Source organism: Sinohyriopsis cumingii, chromosome 4 (assembly GCF_028554795.1).
Source record: "Sinohyriopsis cumingii isolate HCF-2022 chromosome 4, ASM2855479v2, whole genome shotgun sequence".
Classification (NCBI taxonomy): Eukaryota; Metazoa; Mollusca; class Bivalvia; order Unionida; family Unionidae; genus Sinohyriopsis; species Sinohyriopsis cumingii.
Window position 1 is genome coordinate 23,445,463 of NC_142964.1, and position 19,858 is coordinate 23,465,320.

A 19,858-nucleotide genomic window follows, 5' to 3' on the forward strand; every position below is an offset into this window, starting at 1 on the left:
ACTGAATTATAATCTACAATATAGTGAGAATCAAAGTAATGTTAACTGTTTTAAGTTGACTGGTCTCTTTAACAATCCAAAAAGAATGCCTTTAATCTGTTCTGAATTACTTCTGATCACACACAGTATAATCCATGTGAACAAACCTCAAACATTCAAGACAACAGGCCCTGCTGACAGAATCAATAGAATTTTAAATGTTTTATGCTGATTGAAATTAGCAACTAAATTGTCTTGCTCTATTTAAGCCATTTCATAGTCATGTGACCACAGGTGGTATTACCATAAATATGCTACAACTACTGCAAAGTGTGAAAAAATATTAATTTGTGTACATGGGAGATTTCAGTGAATGACAAGAGGGAGGGAGGACACCCCTTATTGCATATATGTATGACCATGTTTCAATAGAATATCCATACAAAACTGGCCATATTATGCTGTATACAACTCTGATAGTATAACTGATCAAAGAAAAAAAGGACAAATTTTTAGGAAAACATCTTCCAAACTAGAGATATTAGCAATGGCTTGATTGCAAAGGGCCTTGCTCACTCAACACACAGAAACAGGTGTTGTAAAACAAAAGTTAGAAGAAAAGTCAATCAGGGGACACAACTCCTCTGAATTAGGATGTTGAATGCTGGAAATCTAACACATTCAAGATCTCATCAACATCAAGCTGCATAATAAATATGTCTGAAATTCAATATTCTTTATTAATGTTATACTGCAGAAACCAAACAAGGGCAATTAGGGTGTATAACTCTTGTAACCGTCAATGTGGAACACTGGAAACTCAATCAAGGTCACATGAGCATTAAGCTGCATGCTAATTTTGTTGAAAGACAACAAACCAAAAGTAAAGTTATGCTGCAGAAACCAAAGTCAGGTGGACAAGTAATCAGGGGCTATTACTCTTGTAAATGATGCTGCAGAATGAAGAAATCAAACTTATTCAAGGCATCATCAATATAAAGTTGCATATCAAATTTAACCGAAATCCATTAAAACTTGGTAAAATTATATGGTGAAAACCAAAGTCAAGAGGATGGGCAATTATGGGAGGATGGGGGCAAAACTCCTGCATATGATGCTGAAGAAGGGTGGGTCATAACTCCTGTAAATGATGCTGTAGATGGGTGGGTCATAACTCCTGTAATGATGCTGTAGGTGGGTGGGTCATAACTCCTTAATTGATGCTGTAGATGGGTGGGTCATAACTCCTGTAAAGGATGCTATAGGTGGGTGGGTCATAACTCTTGTAAATGATGCTGTTGATGGGTGGGTCATAACTTCTGTAAATGATGCTGTAGATGGGTGGGTCATAACTCCTGTAAATGATGCTGTATATGGGTGGGTCATAACTCCTATAAATGTAGCTGTAGATGGGTGGGCCATAACTCCTGTAAATGATGCTGTAGAAACACTGAAAGTCAAACTCATTCATTGTCTGATATAAAATAACAGATGCAAATTTTAAATGAAGTCCAAAAAAATTCCATGCAAAAAGTAAAGTTGCAAAAAAGAAAGCAGGGGAACTGGCAATCAGGAACCATAATTCATCAAAAAGTATCACAAAGAAACCTGGAAATTAAACTCTTTCAAGGCCGCATTGGGGCCGAGAGGTCTAAAGTGCTCTCCATTATGGATCACTGCCATCTCACCTCTGTCTGCGTGGTTCGAGTCTCAGATTTGGCCAATGTGGGTATGTGAGAAAGCTTGCCAGTAGCTTCTGGTGGGTCGGTGGTTCTTTCTGGGGGTTTTCCCGGGTTCTTCCTCCACCATTAATACTGGCCGACATGTATAGCCTATCGCATGCTGAAAAATGGCATTAAACCCTGCAACAACAACAACAAGGCCTCATCCATGTAAAGCCGCATATCAAATCAGGCTAAAGTCCTGACATTTCCAGCAATATTATGTTGCAGAAGTTAAACTGCTGATAGAAAAAAGTTAGATGGATGGATGGACTGACAATGTGATTACTATGAGTCTCTTGGATCTAATACAAGTAAACATCTACTCCTTTAAGATGAAAGACATGAAGTAATTGGATTGATTTGATGTTTTCTAGCACAGCATCACATGAAACTTTTTGAGTGTGCAGGTAATTGAAGTAAACTGCCTTATCCATACACATACCACAACAGCCAACCCAGGCTTATCCAATGGCAGGGATACAAACCACCACCATTCTAGCCAACCCAGGCTTATCCAATGGCAGGGATACAAACCCACACCATTCTAGCCAACCCAGGCTTATCCAATGGCAGGGATACAAACCCACACAATTCTAGCCAACCCAGGCTTATCCAATGGCAGGGATACAAACCCACACCACTCTAGCCAACCAAGGCTTATCCAATGGCAGCGATACAAACCCACACCATTCTAGCCATCGCAGGCTTATCCAATGGCAGGGATACAAACCCACACAATTCTAGCCAATCTAGATTCATCCAATGGCAGGGATACAAACCCCCACCATTTTAGCCAATTTAGGTTTATCCAATGGCAGGGATACAATTGCACGCCCTTCTATTTATGATAAAGCAGGAAAGATAAATACCTTAAAATACAGGGTCCAAACAGACTAAATATCCCAAGGAGCTAGTTACAAATGTGCAGCAGCTAAAGAGGTCATGATTGATAAGTAAGATGGTAAAGTGGAATATGTTCCCATTACACTTCAGCATCAACAGCACAATACATTGTCTGCTGCATGTAATACCAAAACCCTTTTCTACTGTGAAACATGGCCAATTTTTACGGTATGAAATACTTAGAAAGCAAGGTATTCACTCCTACCAAAACTTTGTTAATATAGATTTTTACCACAATTTAACTCTTTATTAGGTAGATATTTCAGTAAATTACTATTTTTTAAGTACAGATTCTATAGTACATTGTACAGCTAAGTAAGCATAGTTACTGTATAGTACGTTGTGACTTTGTTAGTATGAATCCTTTAATACACTACAACTTTGTTAGTAAAAATCTTTTCATACGTTAAAGCTTTGTAAATATAATCTTTTAGTACAATTTACAACTTTGTTATTATATACATTTTGGTACTTTACAGCCTTGTTTGCCTAGATCATTTAGTACATTTTACCATTTTGCTGGTATAGATATTTTAGTACATTTTTCTACTTTGTTGGAATAGATATTTCAGTATAGAGTACAATGAACATTATATGCCTATAATTCTACACTGAACATTATGTCTAAAATTCTACACTGAACATTATATGTCTAAAATTCTACACTGAACATTATATGTCTAAAATTCTACACTGAACATTATATGTTTATAACTCTACACTGAACATTATTTACCTCCAATTCTACACTGAACATTATATACCTCTAATTCTACACTGAACAGTATAAGCCTCTAATTCTACAATGAACATTATATGTCTATAATTCTATACTGAACATTATAAGCTTCTAATTCTACACTGAAAATTATCTCTATAATTATATACTGAACATTATAAGCTTCTAATTCTACACTGAACATTATGTCTATAATTCTACACTGAACATTATTTACCTCCAATTCTACACTGAACATTATATACCTCTAATTCTACAATGAATATTATATGTCTATAATTCTACACTGAATATTATATGTCTATAATTCTACACTGAACATTATTTACCTCCAATTCTACACTGAATAGTATAAGCCTCTAATTCTACAATGAACATTATATGTCTATAATTCTATACTGAACATTATAAGCTTCTAATTCTACACTGAAAATTATCTCTATAATTATATACTGAACATTATAAGCTTCTAATTCTACACTGAACATTTTATACCTCCAATTCTACACTGAACATTATATACCTCTAATTCTACACTGAACATTATATAGCTCTAATTCTACACTGAATATTATATGTCTATAATTCTACACTGAATATTATATGTCTATAATTCTACACTGAACATTATAAGCCTCTAATTATACACTGAACATTTTATACCTCTAATTCTACACTGAACATTATATACCTCTAATTCTGCACTGAACATTATATAGCTCTAATTCTACACTGAATATTATGTCTATAATTCTACACTGAATATTATATGTCTATAATTCTACACTGAACATTATTTACCTCCAATTCTACACTGAACATTATATACCTCTAATTCTACACTGAATATTATGTCTATAATTCTACACTTAACATTATTTACCTCCAATTCTACACTGAACATTATATACCTCTAATTCCACACTGAACATTATAAGCCTCTAATTATACACTGAACATATGTCTATAATTCTATACTGAACATTACATGTTTATAATTCTACACTGCACATTATATACCTCTAATTCTATACTGAACATTATAAACCTCTAAATCTACACTGAACATTTTATGTCTATAATTCTACACTGAACAACATATGTCTATAATTCTCCAGTGAACATTACATGTATATAATTCTACACTGAACATTATGTCTATAACTCTACACTGAACATTATATACCTCTAATTCTACACTGAACATTATATACCTCTATTTCTACACTGAACATTATAAGCCTCTAATTCTACAATGAACATTACATAGCTCTAATTCTACAATGAACATTACATAGCTCTAATTCTACAATGAACATTATATAGCTCTAATTCTACACTGAACATTACATACCTCTAATTCTACACTGAACAGTATAAGCCTCTAATTCTACACTGAACATTATAAGCCTCTAATTCTACAATGAACATTATATAGCTCTAATTCTACAATGAACATTATATAGCTCTAATTCTACACTGAACATTACATACCTCTAATTCTACACTGAACATTACATACCTCTAATTCTACACTGAACATTATAAGCCTCTAATTCTACACTGAACATTATAAGCCTCTAATTCTACAATGAACATTATATAGCTCTAATTCTACACTGAACATTATATAGCTCTAATTCTACACTGAACATTACATACCTCTAATTCTACACTGAACATTATAAGCCTCTAATTCTACACTGAACATTATATACCTCTAATTCTACACTGAACATTATATAGCTCTAATTCTACACTGAACATTACATACCTCTAATTCTACACTGAACATTATAAGCCTCTAATTCTACACTGAACATTATAAGCCTCTAATTCTACAGTGAACATTATATAGCTCTAATTCTACACTGAACATTACATACCTCTAATTCTACACTGAACATTACATACCTCTAATTCTACACTGAACATTACATACCTCTAATTCTACACTGAACATTACATACCTCTAATTCTACACTGAACATTATAAGCCTCTAATTCTACAATGAACATTATAAGCCTCTAATTCTACACTGAACATTATATAGCTCTAATTCTACAATGAACATTATATAGCTCTAATTCTACACTGAACATTATATACCTCTAATTCTACACTGAACATTATAAGCCTCTAATTCTACAATGAACATTATATAGCTCTAATTCTACACTGAACATTACATACCTCTAATTCTACACTGAACATTACATACCTCTAATTCTACACTGAACATTACAAGCCTCTAATTCTACAATGAACATTACATACCTCTAATTCTACAATGAACATTATATACCTCTAATTCTACATTGAACATTATAAGCCTCTAATTCTACAATGAACATTATAAGCCTCTAATTCTACACTGAACATTATATAGCTCTAATTCTACAATGAACATTATATAGCTCTAATTCTACACTGAACATTATATACCTCTAATTCTACACTGAACATTATAAGCCTCTAATTCTACAATGAACATTATATAGCTCTAATTCTACACTGAACATTACATACCTCTAATTCTACACTGAACATTACATACCTCTAATTCTACACTGAACATTACATACCTCTAATTCTACACTGAACATTACATACCTCTAATTCTACACTGAACATTATATAGCTCTAATTCTACAATGAACATTATATAGCTCTAATTCTACATTGAACATTACATACCTCTAATTCTACACTGAACATTACATACCTCTAATTCTACACTGAACATTACATACCTCTAATTCTACACTGAACATTACATACCTCTAATTCTACACTGAACATTACATACCTCTAATTCTACACTGAACATTATATACCTCTAATTCTACAATGAACATTATATAGCTCTAATTCTACACTGAACATTATATACCTCTAATTCTACAATGAATATTATATACCACTAATTCTACAATGAACATTATATGTCTAAAATTCTACACTGAACATTATATACCTGTAATTCTACGCTGAACATTATATACCTGTAATTCTACGCTGAACATTTTATGTCTAAAATTCTACACTTAACATTATATACCACTAATTCTACACTGAACATTATATACCTCTAATTCTACACTGGACATTATGTACCTCTAATTTTACACTAAATATAATTTTGTGACAAACACAAGCAACTCGGCAACCTTCAGATTTACAAAGCATTATAATCGTATTCATTACCTGCTCTGTCAGTTCATCTTTGATTTGTGTCAGTTGCTCTACCTGCATGAGCACCTCTGCTTTATCTTTCACTGTCAAATGCAGAAATGCAGCATATTTGTACAAGATTCTATTGCATACAATATAGGGTGTATATATGCTCACTTATAAGTTGGGTCCCACTGCCAACAAACCCTGAGCTGCCATGATGTGCCAGCAGAGTAGGGTCTATGATGTTTGTTCTACTGATCACTCTTCACAAACTGCACAGACCTAAATCTGTCAGTACATTATGAAATGACAGATCTTGGTCTATCTAGTCTGCAACTGGATCCGAATTTATATGTGAGTAAATGCAGTATACAGGTTTCATGTTTAGAAGCCTAATTCTTCAATCCAAAATGGTATCTTCTTTTTTAAAAGATTCTGAGAGCAACCCCTATATTAGGTACATTTTTCCACTGCAAAGGGCCGTTATCAGCGGTGAATCACCATAAGAACATCATGGAATGTTGTGTTATATGAATAAACACAAATTAACAGAAAGTTTCTAACATCAGATAGATATGCCAGAATAAAATGATAAATCCAGGCCTATCCCTCAAAGGAAGTACTTCATAATACAACATGTAATGGAATAGGGCCACTTAATATACAGAGGCTTAAGAGCAGGGCCATTAAGAGGCAATATGACACCCTGTGTGAAACAGACATTTGGCTATCATTCAATACTTTGTTTTCCCACACTTCAGATATGCAATCATATCAGAAAGACATATAATATATGAAACAAATTATGGGTTGCAACTCCTGTTTTCATGGTCTGCAAAAAAGTGGTTTGTTGTAGTGTAATAAAAAGGGGACTGGGGAGGATATGTAGAATGGGAAAGATGTATAGATATATTCTTTTATGTTAGCCAGTGTAGTGAGGCCTCATTTATACGTACTATTTTAAGGTAGCCAGTGTTGCAAGGCCTCATTTATATGTACTTTGTTTTATGGTAGCCAGTGTAGTGAGGCCTTATTTATATGTGCTCTGTTTTATGGCAGCCAGTGAAGTGAAGCCTCATTTATATGTACTCTGTTTTAGGGTAACCAGTGTAGTGAGGCCTCATTTATTCGTACTTTATTTTATGGTAGCCAGTGTAGTGAGGCCTTATTTATATGTGCTCTGTTTTATGGCAGCCAGTGAAGTGAAGCCCCATTTATATGTACTCTATTTTAGGGTAACCAGTGTAGTGAGGCCTCATTTATATGTACTTTGTTTTATGGTAACCAGTGTAGGGAGGCCTTATTTATATGTGCTCTGTTTCATGGCAGCCAGTGAAGTGAAGCCCCATTTATATGTACTCTATTTTAGGGTAGAATGTAGTGAAGCCTCATTTATAAAAACCCTGTTTTATGGCAGTGTAGTGAAATCTCATTTGTATGCAACCCATATAAAGAAATGTTTTCAGATACAAAACGGCAATTTTTGGGGCAAGAGACAACTATTATTCTTAGAAGAAAGTTGTCAGTACAGGTTGTTCACTGGTCTGTAAATACACAAAATACCTATTTAGTTCTGAGAATGAGTTTCATAAGGCAAAGAAATCTGGCCAATATATATTAACAAATGGATACTACTACAAATAGTTTTTGATTAAAGATAACGGCCTAAGTAAGTTGCACACTTGTCTCTTGCTCATAATTGAAGTCATCCAAGATATTTAAAAGTTAGGTTTACAGAGAAAGCTTTAATTCATGGTCTACAGAGTCAAATGACTTTCACACAAATTGTAATTAAAATTCAGTTGTTTATTTTGTAAGGCCACAGGTTTTTTTTCACTTTTGGCATATTAATATAGAAGTGTTTCAGGAGAAAATCTTATTGGAGTATTTTATATTATTATAACTCTATGGTCATAAAATAATAGAAATGAGTGAGAAGCAACAAGCTTTGTAAAATTCAACAAATAATTTATTTCCCTAGAATACAAATTGAAAATGTAATAAAAAAAAGAATTTATGGAATTGCGAATTAAAAACTCAAATAATCGTAAAACTGTAGACATAAATTCTAATGATTAAAGTTTTGAATAAACCCTGGTGGAAATCCAAATTAAATCCAATGCTGGAAGTGTTGATGTGCCTGTAGTGGCTCATGCAGTGGTGATGTGCCAACAGTCTTCTGAAATTTCACTAAAAATTCAAGTCTCTATTTCCAGAAACATTATTTTTGAAGAGCACATTGCATTTCCAGTGAATAAATAATTTGAATAAATAAAAATCCTGCCCCAATGAACTACTGGACACAATATTACAAATGATTCTGCCTCAAGATCTTATAGCATGAATAATAAATTTCTAGAGAAACAAAATTATATAATCCTCTACTGACCTCAGGAGGCAATTAGTATTTTCTATCAAAAAAGTATTAACTAATGGAAAGTTTCCTTCTGGGAAGGTTCATAAAGTTTACAAAATAAAATCTTAGTTATAATTAGAAGTCTATTACTAAAATTATAATATAAAATGTAGTAAGCAACAGATAGACTTGGGATTTCATGGAGAATTTCCAAAGTTCTAGACTCAGATTGAGATAAACATGTTGTTTATGAAACCAATGTCAATGATTCAGGTCAGGTAAGAAATAAACATGATTTTGGACAAGGTCAAGTCCAAAATATAATTATCCACAGCATATAATGAAAATTTTAAAAGTTAAAAAACTAACAAACAATGCAAAATAAATATACATAACAATATTTTATTAAATGTTAAAGATACAAAAAGTAAATTTCAAATAAACTGTGAGTCATGGCATACCAAAAAATAATGCACAATACATTTGATAAAATATAAATACAAATGTTTCAGGCATTTTAACATGGCAGTACTAGCAACTGTCAAGTTCTATCTCATGAAACATAAACATGCTTTCAAATGTGGCAAATACTCAATGTGTGAGATAAATATGGCCTCTAGAGTTGTAACAAGACCAGACAATCTAATGCAAGATCACCTAATATATGTGTGGATCTCACACTTTATCAAACTCACCAGATATTTTAAAAACAAACTCTGACACTATGTTTGATCAAAGCAAATCAGACTCCACAGTGGTAAGAAGCAAGTGTTAAAAAGTGAATGATGCACTATGCACAAGGGAGGCAGGGATACAAGCTCATTTTGGCATATGGCTAAGTGAGCTAAAAATGGGTTAGGGATACAAGTACTAACACAGCAAATTGTACATGACATTGTATATTTCTATGTGTGTAATTAAAATATAGCAATAACATTTACTGAGAGAAACTTTAAAAACTCAGCTATATTTTATTTTATAATGCACAGAAATGCACTTAAAACTTAATCAAAACAGGAGTCCCTGGATGTTCTCTTGTTTGCAATAAATTTTCAGAAAATTCAAGAAATGACCATTACTTCTTTAAACTGAATTGAAGGCATCTCTGATTTTCTTAAGTGATACATTTTCAACTTTGCTGGTGTTGTAGGCATATCGGATATAAGATCTGCACTGTTTTCATTTAAAGAAACTAGAAACCATTAGAAGACTTGTGGTGAAAACCATCTACCACTATGACCATTCAGGCAGGATAATTCATGACAAGATTTTCAATATGTTCATTGTGGCAGCCATTGAGGACCAACTATATATTGTAAGAAGTCTTCTTGTGAAAATGTTATGTTGATATGACCTGGAGAAGTAGTAATAACAAGATTTTCAAGAGTACTGACATGGTGGTCATATTGGATTTTAGATTTGCACCATTTTCATTTAGTACCAGACATCATATTAAAAGTTCTGGTGAAAACCCAATGACAATATAACTTTCCATCAAGAAGTGATGAGATTCTGAAGATGGCCCATATTGGATAACAGATAGGCAAAATATTTATTTAAGACCTACTAGACACCATAAGAAGAGTTTCAATGAAAACCCCATTTTGATATGACTTTCCATTCATGTTGAGTAGCAATGAAAACCCCATTTTGATGTGGCTTTCCATTCATGTTGAGTAGAAATGAAAACCCCATTTTGATATGACTTTCCATTCATGTTGAGTAGCAATGAAAACCCCATTTTGATGTGGCTTTCCATTCATGTTGAGTAGAAATGAAAACCCCATTTTGATATGACTTTCCATTCATGTTGAGTAGCAATGAAAACCCCATTTTGATATGGCTTTCCATTCATGTTGAGTAGCAATGAAAACCCCATTTTGATATGACTTTCCATTCATGTTGAGTAGCAATGAAAACCCCATTTTGATGTGGCTTTCCATTCATGTTGAGTAGAAATGAAAACCCCATTTTAATGTGACATTCCATTCGTGTTGAGTAGAAATGAAAACCCCATTTTGAGGTGACATTCCATTCATGTTGAGTAGAAATGAAAACCCCATTTTGATGTCGCTTTCCATTCATGTTGAGTAGAAATGAAAACCCCATTTTGATATGACTTTCCATTCATGTTGAGTAGCAATGAAAACCCCATTTTGATGTGACTTTCCATTCATGTTGAGTAGCAGTGAAAACCCCCTTTTGATATGACTTTCCATTCATGTTGAGTAGCAATGAAAACCCCCTTTTGATATGACTTTCCATTCATGTTGAGTAGCATTGAAAACCCATTTTGATATGACTTTCCATTCATGTTGAGTAGCAATAACATGATTGGCAAGATGGCCATTGTGTAAGCTTTTGATGAAACACATGCTTTTGGATATATTGATAGACATTCTGGATCCTTCAAATATGGCAATAAATAGGACATATGATGTATGCACTTTCTCCATGACTCAGTCAAAGAAATACTGTATATATTTACTTTTAGCATAAGCTAATATCACACTTAAATTATACACTTACTTTCACCCTGAGTAAATATAACACACAAACTATATACTTTCACCCTGAGCTAATATAACATACAAACTATATACTTACTTTCACCCTGAGCTAATATAACATACAAACTATATACTTACTTTCACCCTGAGCTAATATCACATACAAACTATATACTTACTTTCACCCTGAGCTAATATATGACACATACTATATACTTACTTTCACCCTGAGCTAATATCACGCACAATTGTTTATTCCTCTTCTTTACCTGCTGTAACTCCTCCTGCAATTTTAACAAAAACATTAGCGATGTCAAAATTTAAAATCAGTGATCTGAAGAAATAATCAGATGAATGGTAAACAATTTACTCATATAACCTGTCTCCATGCATCCCCCTACCCCATAACAAAGATGACCCTATAGAATTATAAGTCGTGTTAGTACAATAATTAGTCATGCATATGACTATGAGCATAAGAGGTAATCAGGCACACGGCAATCCGCTAAGAACTGCTGCATTCACAAAGTTCTGTCAAACTGCATCCAGCTCCAAATTAAAAAGGGCAATAACTCTCACAAAAATCATGAAAACACAAAATTTTGTGTCAATATTTGCCTCTTTAAATGATGCCCATAATATATACCAACATTTTGTACAGTGACCCATAAAAACAAAACAAATGATGCCCATAATGTATACCAAATTTTGTACAATGACCCATAAAAACAAAACAAATGATGCCCATAATGTATACCAAATTTTGTAGTGACCCATAAAAACAAAACAAATGATGCCCATAATGTATACCAAATTTTGTACAATGACCTACAAAAACAAAACAAATGATGCCCATAATGTATACCAAATTTTGTACAATGACCCATAAAAACAAAGCAAATGATGCCCATAATGTATACCAAATTTTGTAGTGACCCATAAAAACAAAACAAATGATGCCCATAATGTATACCAAATTTTGTAGTGACCCATAAAAACAAGACAAATGATGACCATAATGTATACCAAGTGACCCATAAAAAAAAACAAATGGTTGTGTCAATAGTGCTTTTTTAAATGGTTGCCATAATATATAATATCTTCAGGTCCCATGATCACAAACCCGCCACTTGTTTTGCAGTCCTAAATGTACGCAACAGTAGGATACAACCAATTTTTGACAGACTTTAATAGTCCAATGAAGGCATTAGCAGGGCATGACTGACTCTTGACAGTTGGTAATAGTCCAATGTAGGCACTAGCAGAGCATAACTGACTCTTGACAGACTGTAATAGTCCAATGTAGGCACTAGCAGGGCATAATTGACTCTTGACAGACTGTAATAGTCCAATGTAGGCACTAGCAGGGCATGACTGACTCCTGACAGACTTTATCAGTCCAATGTAAGCATAGTTAAAGCTAACAATAAAAAAGCCAATATTTTACAATCATTAAGTATCTGGTATATAATTTCCTTCCATGTCAGATTAAGGGGATATATTTCAAACAAGTTTTTGATTGATACTGAGCACTAATGAGCATACAGTACCAATAAGTACCAAGCATACAGTACCAATTAGTACCAAGCATACAGTACCAATTAGTACCAAGCATACAGTACCAATTAGTACCAAGCATACAGTACCAATTAGTACCAAGCATACAGTACCAATTAGTACCAAGCATACAGTACCAATTACAAAATGAGTTTCTCTCTAAGTAGAGAAAATACTTAATGGATGAGTTTGCATTACAAAATTAGTTTGTATGCGTAGATGACAAGCCTGCATGAACAAAAAGTAAAATGTTAAAATTCACTATACTATAGCAGAAAGGACCATTAAATGTTAATTCACACAAAATATTTACTTTTTGTACCCAATGAACATCTTATTAGTTACTTACCTCTTGTTTTTTCAAAGTGGCTTTAAGAAACTCTATCTCTTTCTCTTTCTTTAAAATTTCCTCTTTATACTTTGCTGAAATCACATTTTCCACTGCATATTGCTGAAAGAAAAGCATAAACTGAATAAATGTATGTCCTGTACAAAAAAGGGCATATTCACTTTTCCTTCTTGTAATGAGACTGGTACAATCTTTCAACCAAAGCCAAAAATTATAATCAGATATGAGCAGTCTAATAGACAGTTGTCAATTTTTACATCATGATTGAATTAAATTAATATTCAATATTTTATCAAAGACTATTTTGCTGTTTAGGCTAAACAAACATTTCTTTTTTCCCTATATTTCACTGGACTGCTTCAGTGGAACAGTGGTTAGGGTGTCCGCCTCGGATGCGGGAGGTTGTGGGTTCGATCCATGACCAAAGACTTATAAAAGTGGTACTAACAGCTGTCTTGCTTGGCACTCAGCATTAAGAGGTTAGTATTAGGACTGGCTGGCCTGGTGTCAGGAAAATATGACTGGGTGGGACATCGTGTTATATGTCTGCAGCATGATGCCCCAGTGCTAGACATCACTATAAACTGCCACACTGCAGACATTGTAGCAATTTGACAAAAAATTGTTAAAGCTATATTAAAAATCCAAATTACACTCAACCAATCCAAGGATAGAGCACTGACTGCCCATGCTTTTGATCTGGAATGGGAGAGACAAAGTTAGAAGTTTGGTATTCCACCTTGTCGCAAATAGGTCCACCAATGGTTGGTCCCACTGGGTAAAGATCTGGGTGAAAACTGAGTGATGAAGAGACCATTCCGTCTGAATCAGTTGATTGTTTCAGGACAATGAATCAGCTAGAACACTGAGGTGTCCCGATATATGATGAACATGTATGTGGATTTGTTGTTGACCACACCAGTTTAGAAAGTCCCACATCATGACACAAAGGTCTGGGGACTTGGTTCCTCCCTGTCATTTGAGATACGTCACTACTGAATAGTTGTTGGATAGAATCAGGGCTCTCTTGCCAAAAAGGTGCTTCTGCCACCAGTGAAAAGCTTTCACAATGGAAATTTCACTTCCAGAAGACTGATGTGCAGAAGTCATTCGTGGGGAGACCATGCACTGCTGGCATCAGTACAAATTGTAATCTTGGGTGGTGGTAAGTGCAGAAGTATACCCATTGTAAGCCAAGGAAGGTTGCTCCAAGGCTGCAGATGGTGCCTCAATTGTGAGCAGATGGTTAGAGGCTGGTCCAGTGGGCAAACTTTGGGTCTCCATTGAGACAGAAAAAGCATTTGTAATGGATGCATAAAAAGGTGACCTAGGACAAGGAGGTCCACTACTGCATTGAATAAACCTAGGAGATGAAGGAATTCCTGTGCTGATAGGGTTCTCCTTAAGAGTAAAGAAGCCACCATGTTGCAGATTTTCAACTCCATACCTATATGAACAAAATGTTGGGAGGGTACTAGGTCAGATTTGTCCTCGTTCATGAGAAAACCCAGATTGGTAAGTGATGTGATGAGCGTTATCATGTCTTGACATAAATGGAACTCATCAATGTTTCTGAAGGATGTCATCCAGGTAACCTGATGTTGCCACTGTAAAAACGGTCCAGACATGCGCCATGACTGGATTCATGAGAAGAGTGAAAACCCAGGGGCTGATATTATGACTGAATGGTAGGGTCCTGATATACCACATTGTTGCAAACCACAGGAACTTCCTGGAAACCTCGTGAATAGGGACATGGAGGTAAGTGTCTTTTAAGTCTCCGTCTTGGATGGCATTTAGAATGTGCCATGGTGTTTATACTGAGAACCAAGGAGCGTGAATGAAGTGATTGAGAGTGCTGAGGTCGATGACAGGGCGCAGAGTGCCATTTGCCTTTGGAACCAAGAAAAGTCTGGAATAGAATCCCGGAGAGAGTGTTTCAAACAAATTCTACTGAGCCTTTCTGAAGGGGGTTGTCTATTGGCTTTGAGTGGATCCAATGGGACAATGGTGAAAGATGGAACTCTGGACAGAGGTGGAGGGGTGTGAAACGCGATGCAGAGTCCCTCGTGAACCACTTGCTGAGTCCAGATATCGTTGTGGCACATTTTTTCCCATTCATCAGCGAAGAAATGAAGTCATCCTCCAACTGGGATGTTAGGAAAGGGTGGATTGGAGATGGCATAATTTTTATGGGGAGAAGGCTGTCGAGGGGAGAAATGCTGAGTTGAAATTGAAAGGCTTCCCTCTGTGTTTTATTAGCTTTGGTTTATGATGGTTGTGGCTTGCTCTGAGTGGATCTCTGGTAGGATTCTTTTCTGGAGGTTTGTCCTATGGGTGGCTCTCGGATCCCTTTCCTGATTTCCTGTATTATCCCTGTAATGGTGCTGTGGTGGTTGATTAGGGAAAGTTGTTTCTTTGGTGGCCTGTTTACGAAACCTCTTCAATCTGGCTGCTAAACAAAAGGAAAGATTATAAAGGTTGTGTGTGCAGTCTGGTTTTATGTTGGTCCTTTAGGAAGGTGAAGGTTGTGAGTATAGAGCCCCATTCAGCCAACTGCAGATTGGTAGTGGTGTTTACGGCATTGGCCAAGGTGTGTTGTGCTGCCCTATTTAAAACATGGGCCATGCGTGATACCAACTTCCATGCATGCCCTATAGAAGTCAAAGTGGGAGGAGAGAGGCTATGTTATGCTAGTTGGAAAATTGCCACAGAAACAAAGTCCAGTAGAGAGCCCATGGCAATGATGTTGCACACTAACTGTTGAGTATTGTCAAAAGCCACTTGGTCCATATGTATGGAGTGTGGTTTAGACATCCCCAAAGCGGCAATATCCTGATCTATTGCTGGGGTTTCCAAGTGAAAGGCTGGCATGTGACAACGGTAGAAATGCTGATGAGTGAGATGGAATGTGTTTTTGTGTAAAGAAAAGTGTTAATGCTAGGACCCTGCAAATTGGTGGTGAAGACAGTTCAGAATGTCTGTAACTTTCCATGACTGGGGTAGTAACTTGAAGGCAGGCTCCTGCTTTTTTGTCATATGATCAACAGAAGTTGGGACTCTAGTCCAGTTTGGTGTTCGGGTAGGAGGAAGTGGACAAAACTCCGGAGGTAAAAAGCATCATACTTCCTCAATGGAAGCCCGGAAGGCTGAATCTTCATGTAATATTGTGAAGTCCAGAATCGATGACATTCCTTGTGAAAAAGCATCATCGTCCTTAGGGGTACAAGGTGAGCCTGAAGAGTAACGCGATCTGCCGCCCACTAAACTTGTATGTCCCGAAGTAGAAACTGTGACCTCCAGATGGTCACTGAGAATAGAATCAATTTTCAAGGCAGGCTGTTGGGAGATTGGTGAGGCAATGTCTGTAGAAGTCTGAGGAGTTAAACACGGCATCATGCTGGATGAGGAGGAAAATGTGTTGGAGTGGTCCCTGGGTATGTCGACGTAGATCTGTTTCAACCCACTGGGGTAAGTGCTGTTGTATGATTGAGCCCTAAAAAAAGGATGGTGTTGCCACTCCTGATCACTCAAACATGGCCAAGGCTGGTTGTAACAGAAACAGACCATGTGTGTGGGAGTAATTTCTGATTCATGAAGATGGGACATATTATGGGATGGGACATATTATGGGATGCTTGACCCATGTAACCTGCCCATGAAGATTGAGAGGGAAGTTGGTTAAGCTCTTGCCCTTGTTGCTCCGCAAGAGAAACAGAGTATGGTTGTATTTTTCTAATCTTCTTGGTTCAAACTGCTTGGTTTCAATGTTCTAAGGCTGTTTATCCAGTAAGATTCCTTTTCTTTCCTGGTTTGGAGACTCCAGTTGGGGTTGTGAGCAAATGCAATAAGTGTTATGTCACTGAAAGTGTGACATGGGGAGGAGAAGTGTTCTGCGACCTGGCTTCTGTGATGTAGGAAAATAACAATACAAGTATTAGAAATCTCCATTTTCTAAATGAATTTAATATAGTACACATTTTCTTTGCAATCCTTTCTGCTTTATGTTCCCCCTCTCCTCTCATGCATAATGGACAACTACACAGAAATGTGGATTGAGAGAAAAGGAAATTGGACTGGATTAAAACCCTGAATTACAAATGACACCAAGTAACCTACAAGAATATGATTTGTCATAATGATATGTGTGCACTATCTTTGGGATTTATCAACAGTGTTTATCAATAATACAAAGTTGCAAACATTACATGGTAAATTTCTGTTATTTGGTATCCATACTGTGATGTATTTAATGTTTTGTTATTGTTGTTGTTTCTTAAACATATTATAATGTTCTAAAAATCAATTATTATTAATTAAATATGAAAATGTCCAAAGGTCGCTCTGTCTGTTTGTCTGTCTCTCTGGACCATCATATCATGATACGGGCTAAAATCTATGAAATGATGAGCATTAAGGATTTTCATTTGTGTCTTCTCACAATGTCTCTGTACTTATGAATGATGGTAAAAGTTAAGTCAAACTGACCAAAAGATGAGAGAGAGAGAGAGAGAGAGAGAGAGAGAGAGTTTTAAAGTCAAACCAACCACAGAGAGAGAGAGAGAGAGAGAGAGATAGAGTTTTATGGTCAGTGGTACTGTTACTAAAGCAGAATAATGACTTAGATCAACTGTAAATATGTTAAAATATTTCAATTACCTCTTGTTGGTTTGTCATTTCACTTAGTTTCTATCCCACATTAATTTCCATGTTCTGGTACATGAATGGCTAAGGGTTCATGTGAATGGCATAGCTGACCAAGTGCTTCTAGTGCTCTACTTTCAGCATTAAAACCATATTTCATGTTTAAATCATAAGTGTGTATTATATTGATTTAATCAATGTAAAGAAAAATAGAAACTAAAAAAAAAAAAAACAATCAACTTATCAATATGCAAAGGTGATTGTGAATAGCCACAAATGGCATAGAACTACATTTTGTAGCAAACACACTCAGGGATGTGAGGCGTTCATTCACTCAGTCAATACACAGTTGCATGTAGTAAATCTTAAATCCGTTCAATGGGCAAATATATGTATTTGTATGTGATATAAATAAAATATATGTATAGTATGTACGCCGTACCACTCGTATAAATTTGGAAAATGGAAATGGATAGTGAGGTCTCTTTTTGTAAATAGCATGCTGTGTCGCACGAGCAAAAGAAAAAACTAGTATATTCTTACTCAATGTCGCCTAGTCTTATAGGTAAGGGGAGATCACTCTGCCGACCACCACATGGGTCAGCAGACAACTTTTAGCTCCCTTTATCATAAAAGTAGTATCTTGGAGGGCTGGATTTGCAAGGTAGTGGTAATACTCCCTCCCTCCCCCCCAAAGGTATTATGACTAGGTAATGTATTTGAAGAAGAATCAGTAACAGTAAAATGCTAGGCATCCAAATGTACAAATATGTAATTTCATTGGTTAGATGATTCAATAAATAAATATTCTACCTTTTTAACTTGTAACAGATAATTGGGCTCATCTTAAATGAAATAGGTACAACTGTTAAAAAAATTCAGACATAATTTGAAATCAATACTGACACAACATCCTCTAAATCTTCTGATACAAAAGTTACTTTCTTTTGTTTTGAAAATGACATCACCTTGTTATACATGCCATTCGACCCATTTATGCTATGATGGACCCTCATTAATTGCCATAAATAAGGACTCCTTGGCACTCTATTCTATAGTGTGCACTAGACTTAATAGCATGGGACTACACTGATCTTTACTAAAATGTAAATGACAGTGAAAAATGAAATGTTTCAAAGCCAGCCATTGTAAAACAGGAAGAAAGATTCCAGTTATGTCCATTTCACCCTTTCCTTCACAGCATTTTGAAAACTTAACTGTTAATTTGGAAAACTTAATGCTGCTATCTCAATGTATCAGTCCATAACACTCCTTCTCTGTTTGCTTCTAAAAGAATCCTCCATATGATAAACAGAACACAACTAATGTATGACATCCAAACAAACCTAACAGCTTCATTACCTCTTACAGCAGTACAGCTAGACAAGTGCTCATGTTTATTGCTTGACAAAGATGTCCCAGCAATCAAGTGTAAAGAATCAATTCAAAAGTGTTGTCTATAGTATAGTAGTGTTAGGGACCAGCATTGCAATGCTATTAAAAAGAGAACACCACAAGGCTGAGAGGATTTGACTTTTCACCAGCCTCACTATTAAAAAGCAGATCTATGAAGTGATTAAGAATAACGTTACAAAGATAAACTACAGTACTAAGATCTCTGAAAAATCATGCAGCAAATCAGCCTAATACAGTACTAAGATCTCTGATAGTTCATGCAGCAAAATCAGCCTACTACAGTACTAAGATCTCTGATAGTTCATGCAGCAAATCAGCCTACTACAGTACAAAGATCTCTGATAGTTCATGCAGCAAATCAACCTACTACAGTACTAAGATCTCTGATAGTTCATTCAGCAAATCAGAAAACTACAGTACTAAGATTTCTGAAAGGAACAACTGCAAAAGAGCTCTGCAAGGCTGCAAACAAACTGATGTCAAGGAATAAATGTACACCACTT

General features: G+C 35.4%; 1 protein-coding gene across 1 annotated transcript in view; it reads right to left on the reverse strand.

Moving 5' to 3' along the window:
* Window positions 1–19,858, reverse strand: part of LOC149800813 (uncharacterized) — a 72,569-nt gene that overhangs the window by 13,602 nt on the left and 39,109 nt on the right. The window contains exons 6-8 of the mRNA XM_089954808.1: window positions 13,296–13,397; window positions 11,610–11,673; window positions 6,554–6,624 (exon numbers count right to left, since the gene is read on the reverse strand). Coding sequence (XP_089810934.1) covers window positions 6,554–6,624; window positions 11,610–11,673; window positions 13,296–13,397 — 237 coding nt within the window. The remainder of the gene's footprint in view (window positions 1–6,553; window positions 6,625–11,609; window positions 11,674–13,295; window positions 13,398–19,858) is intronic.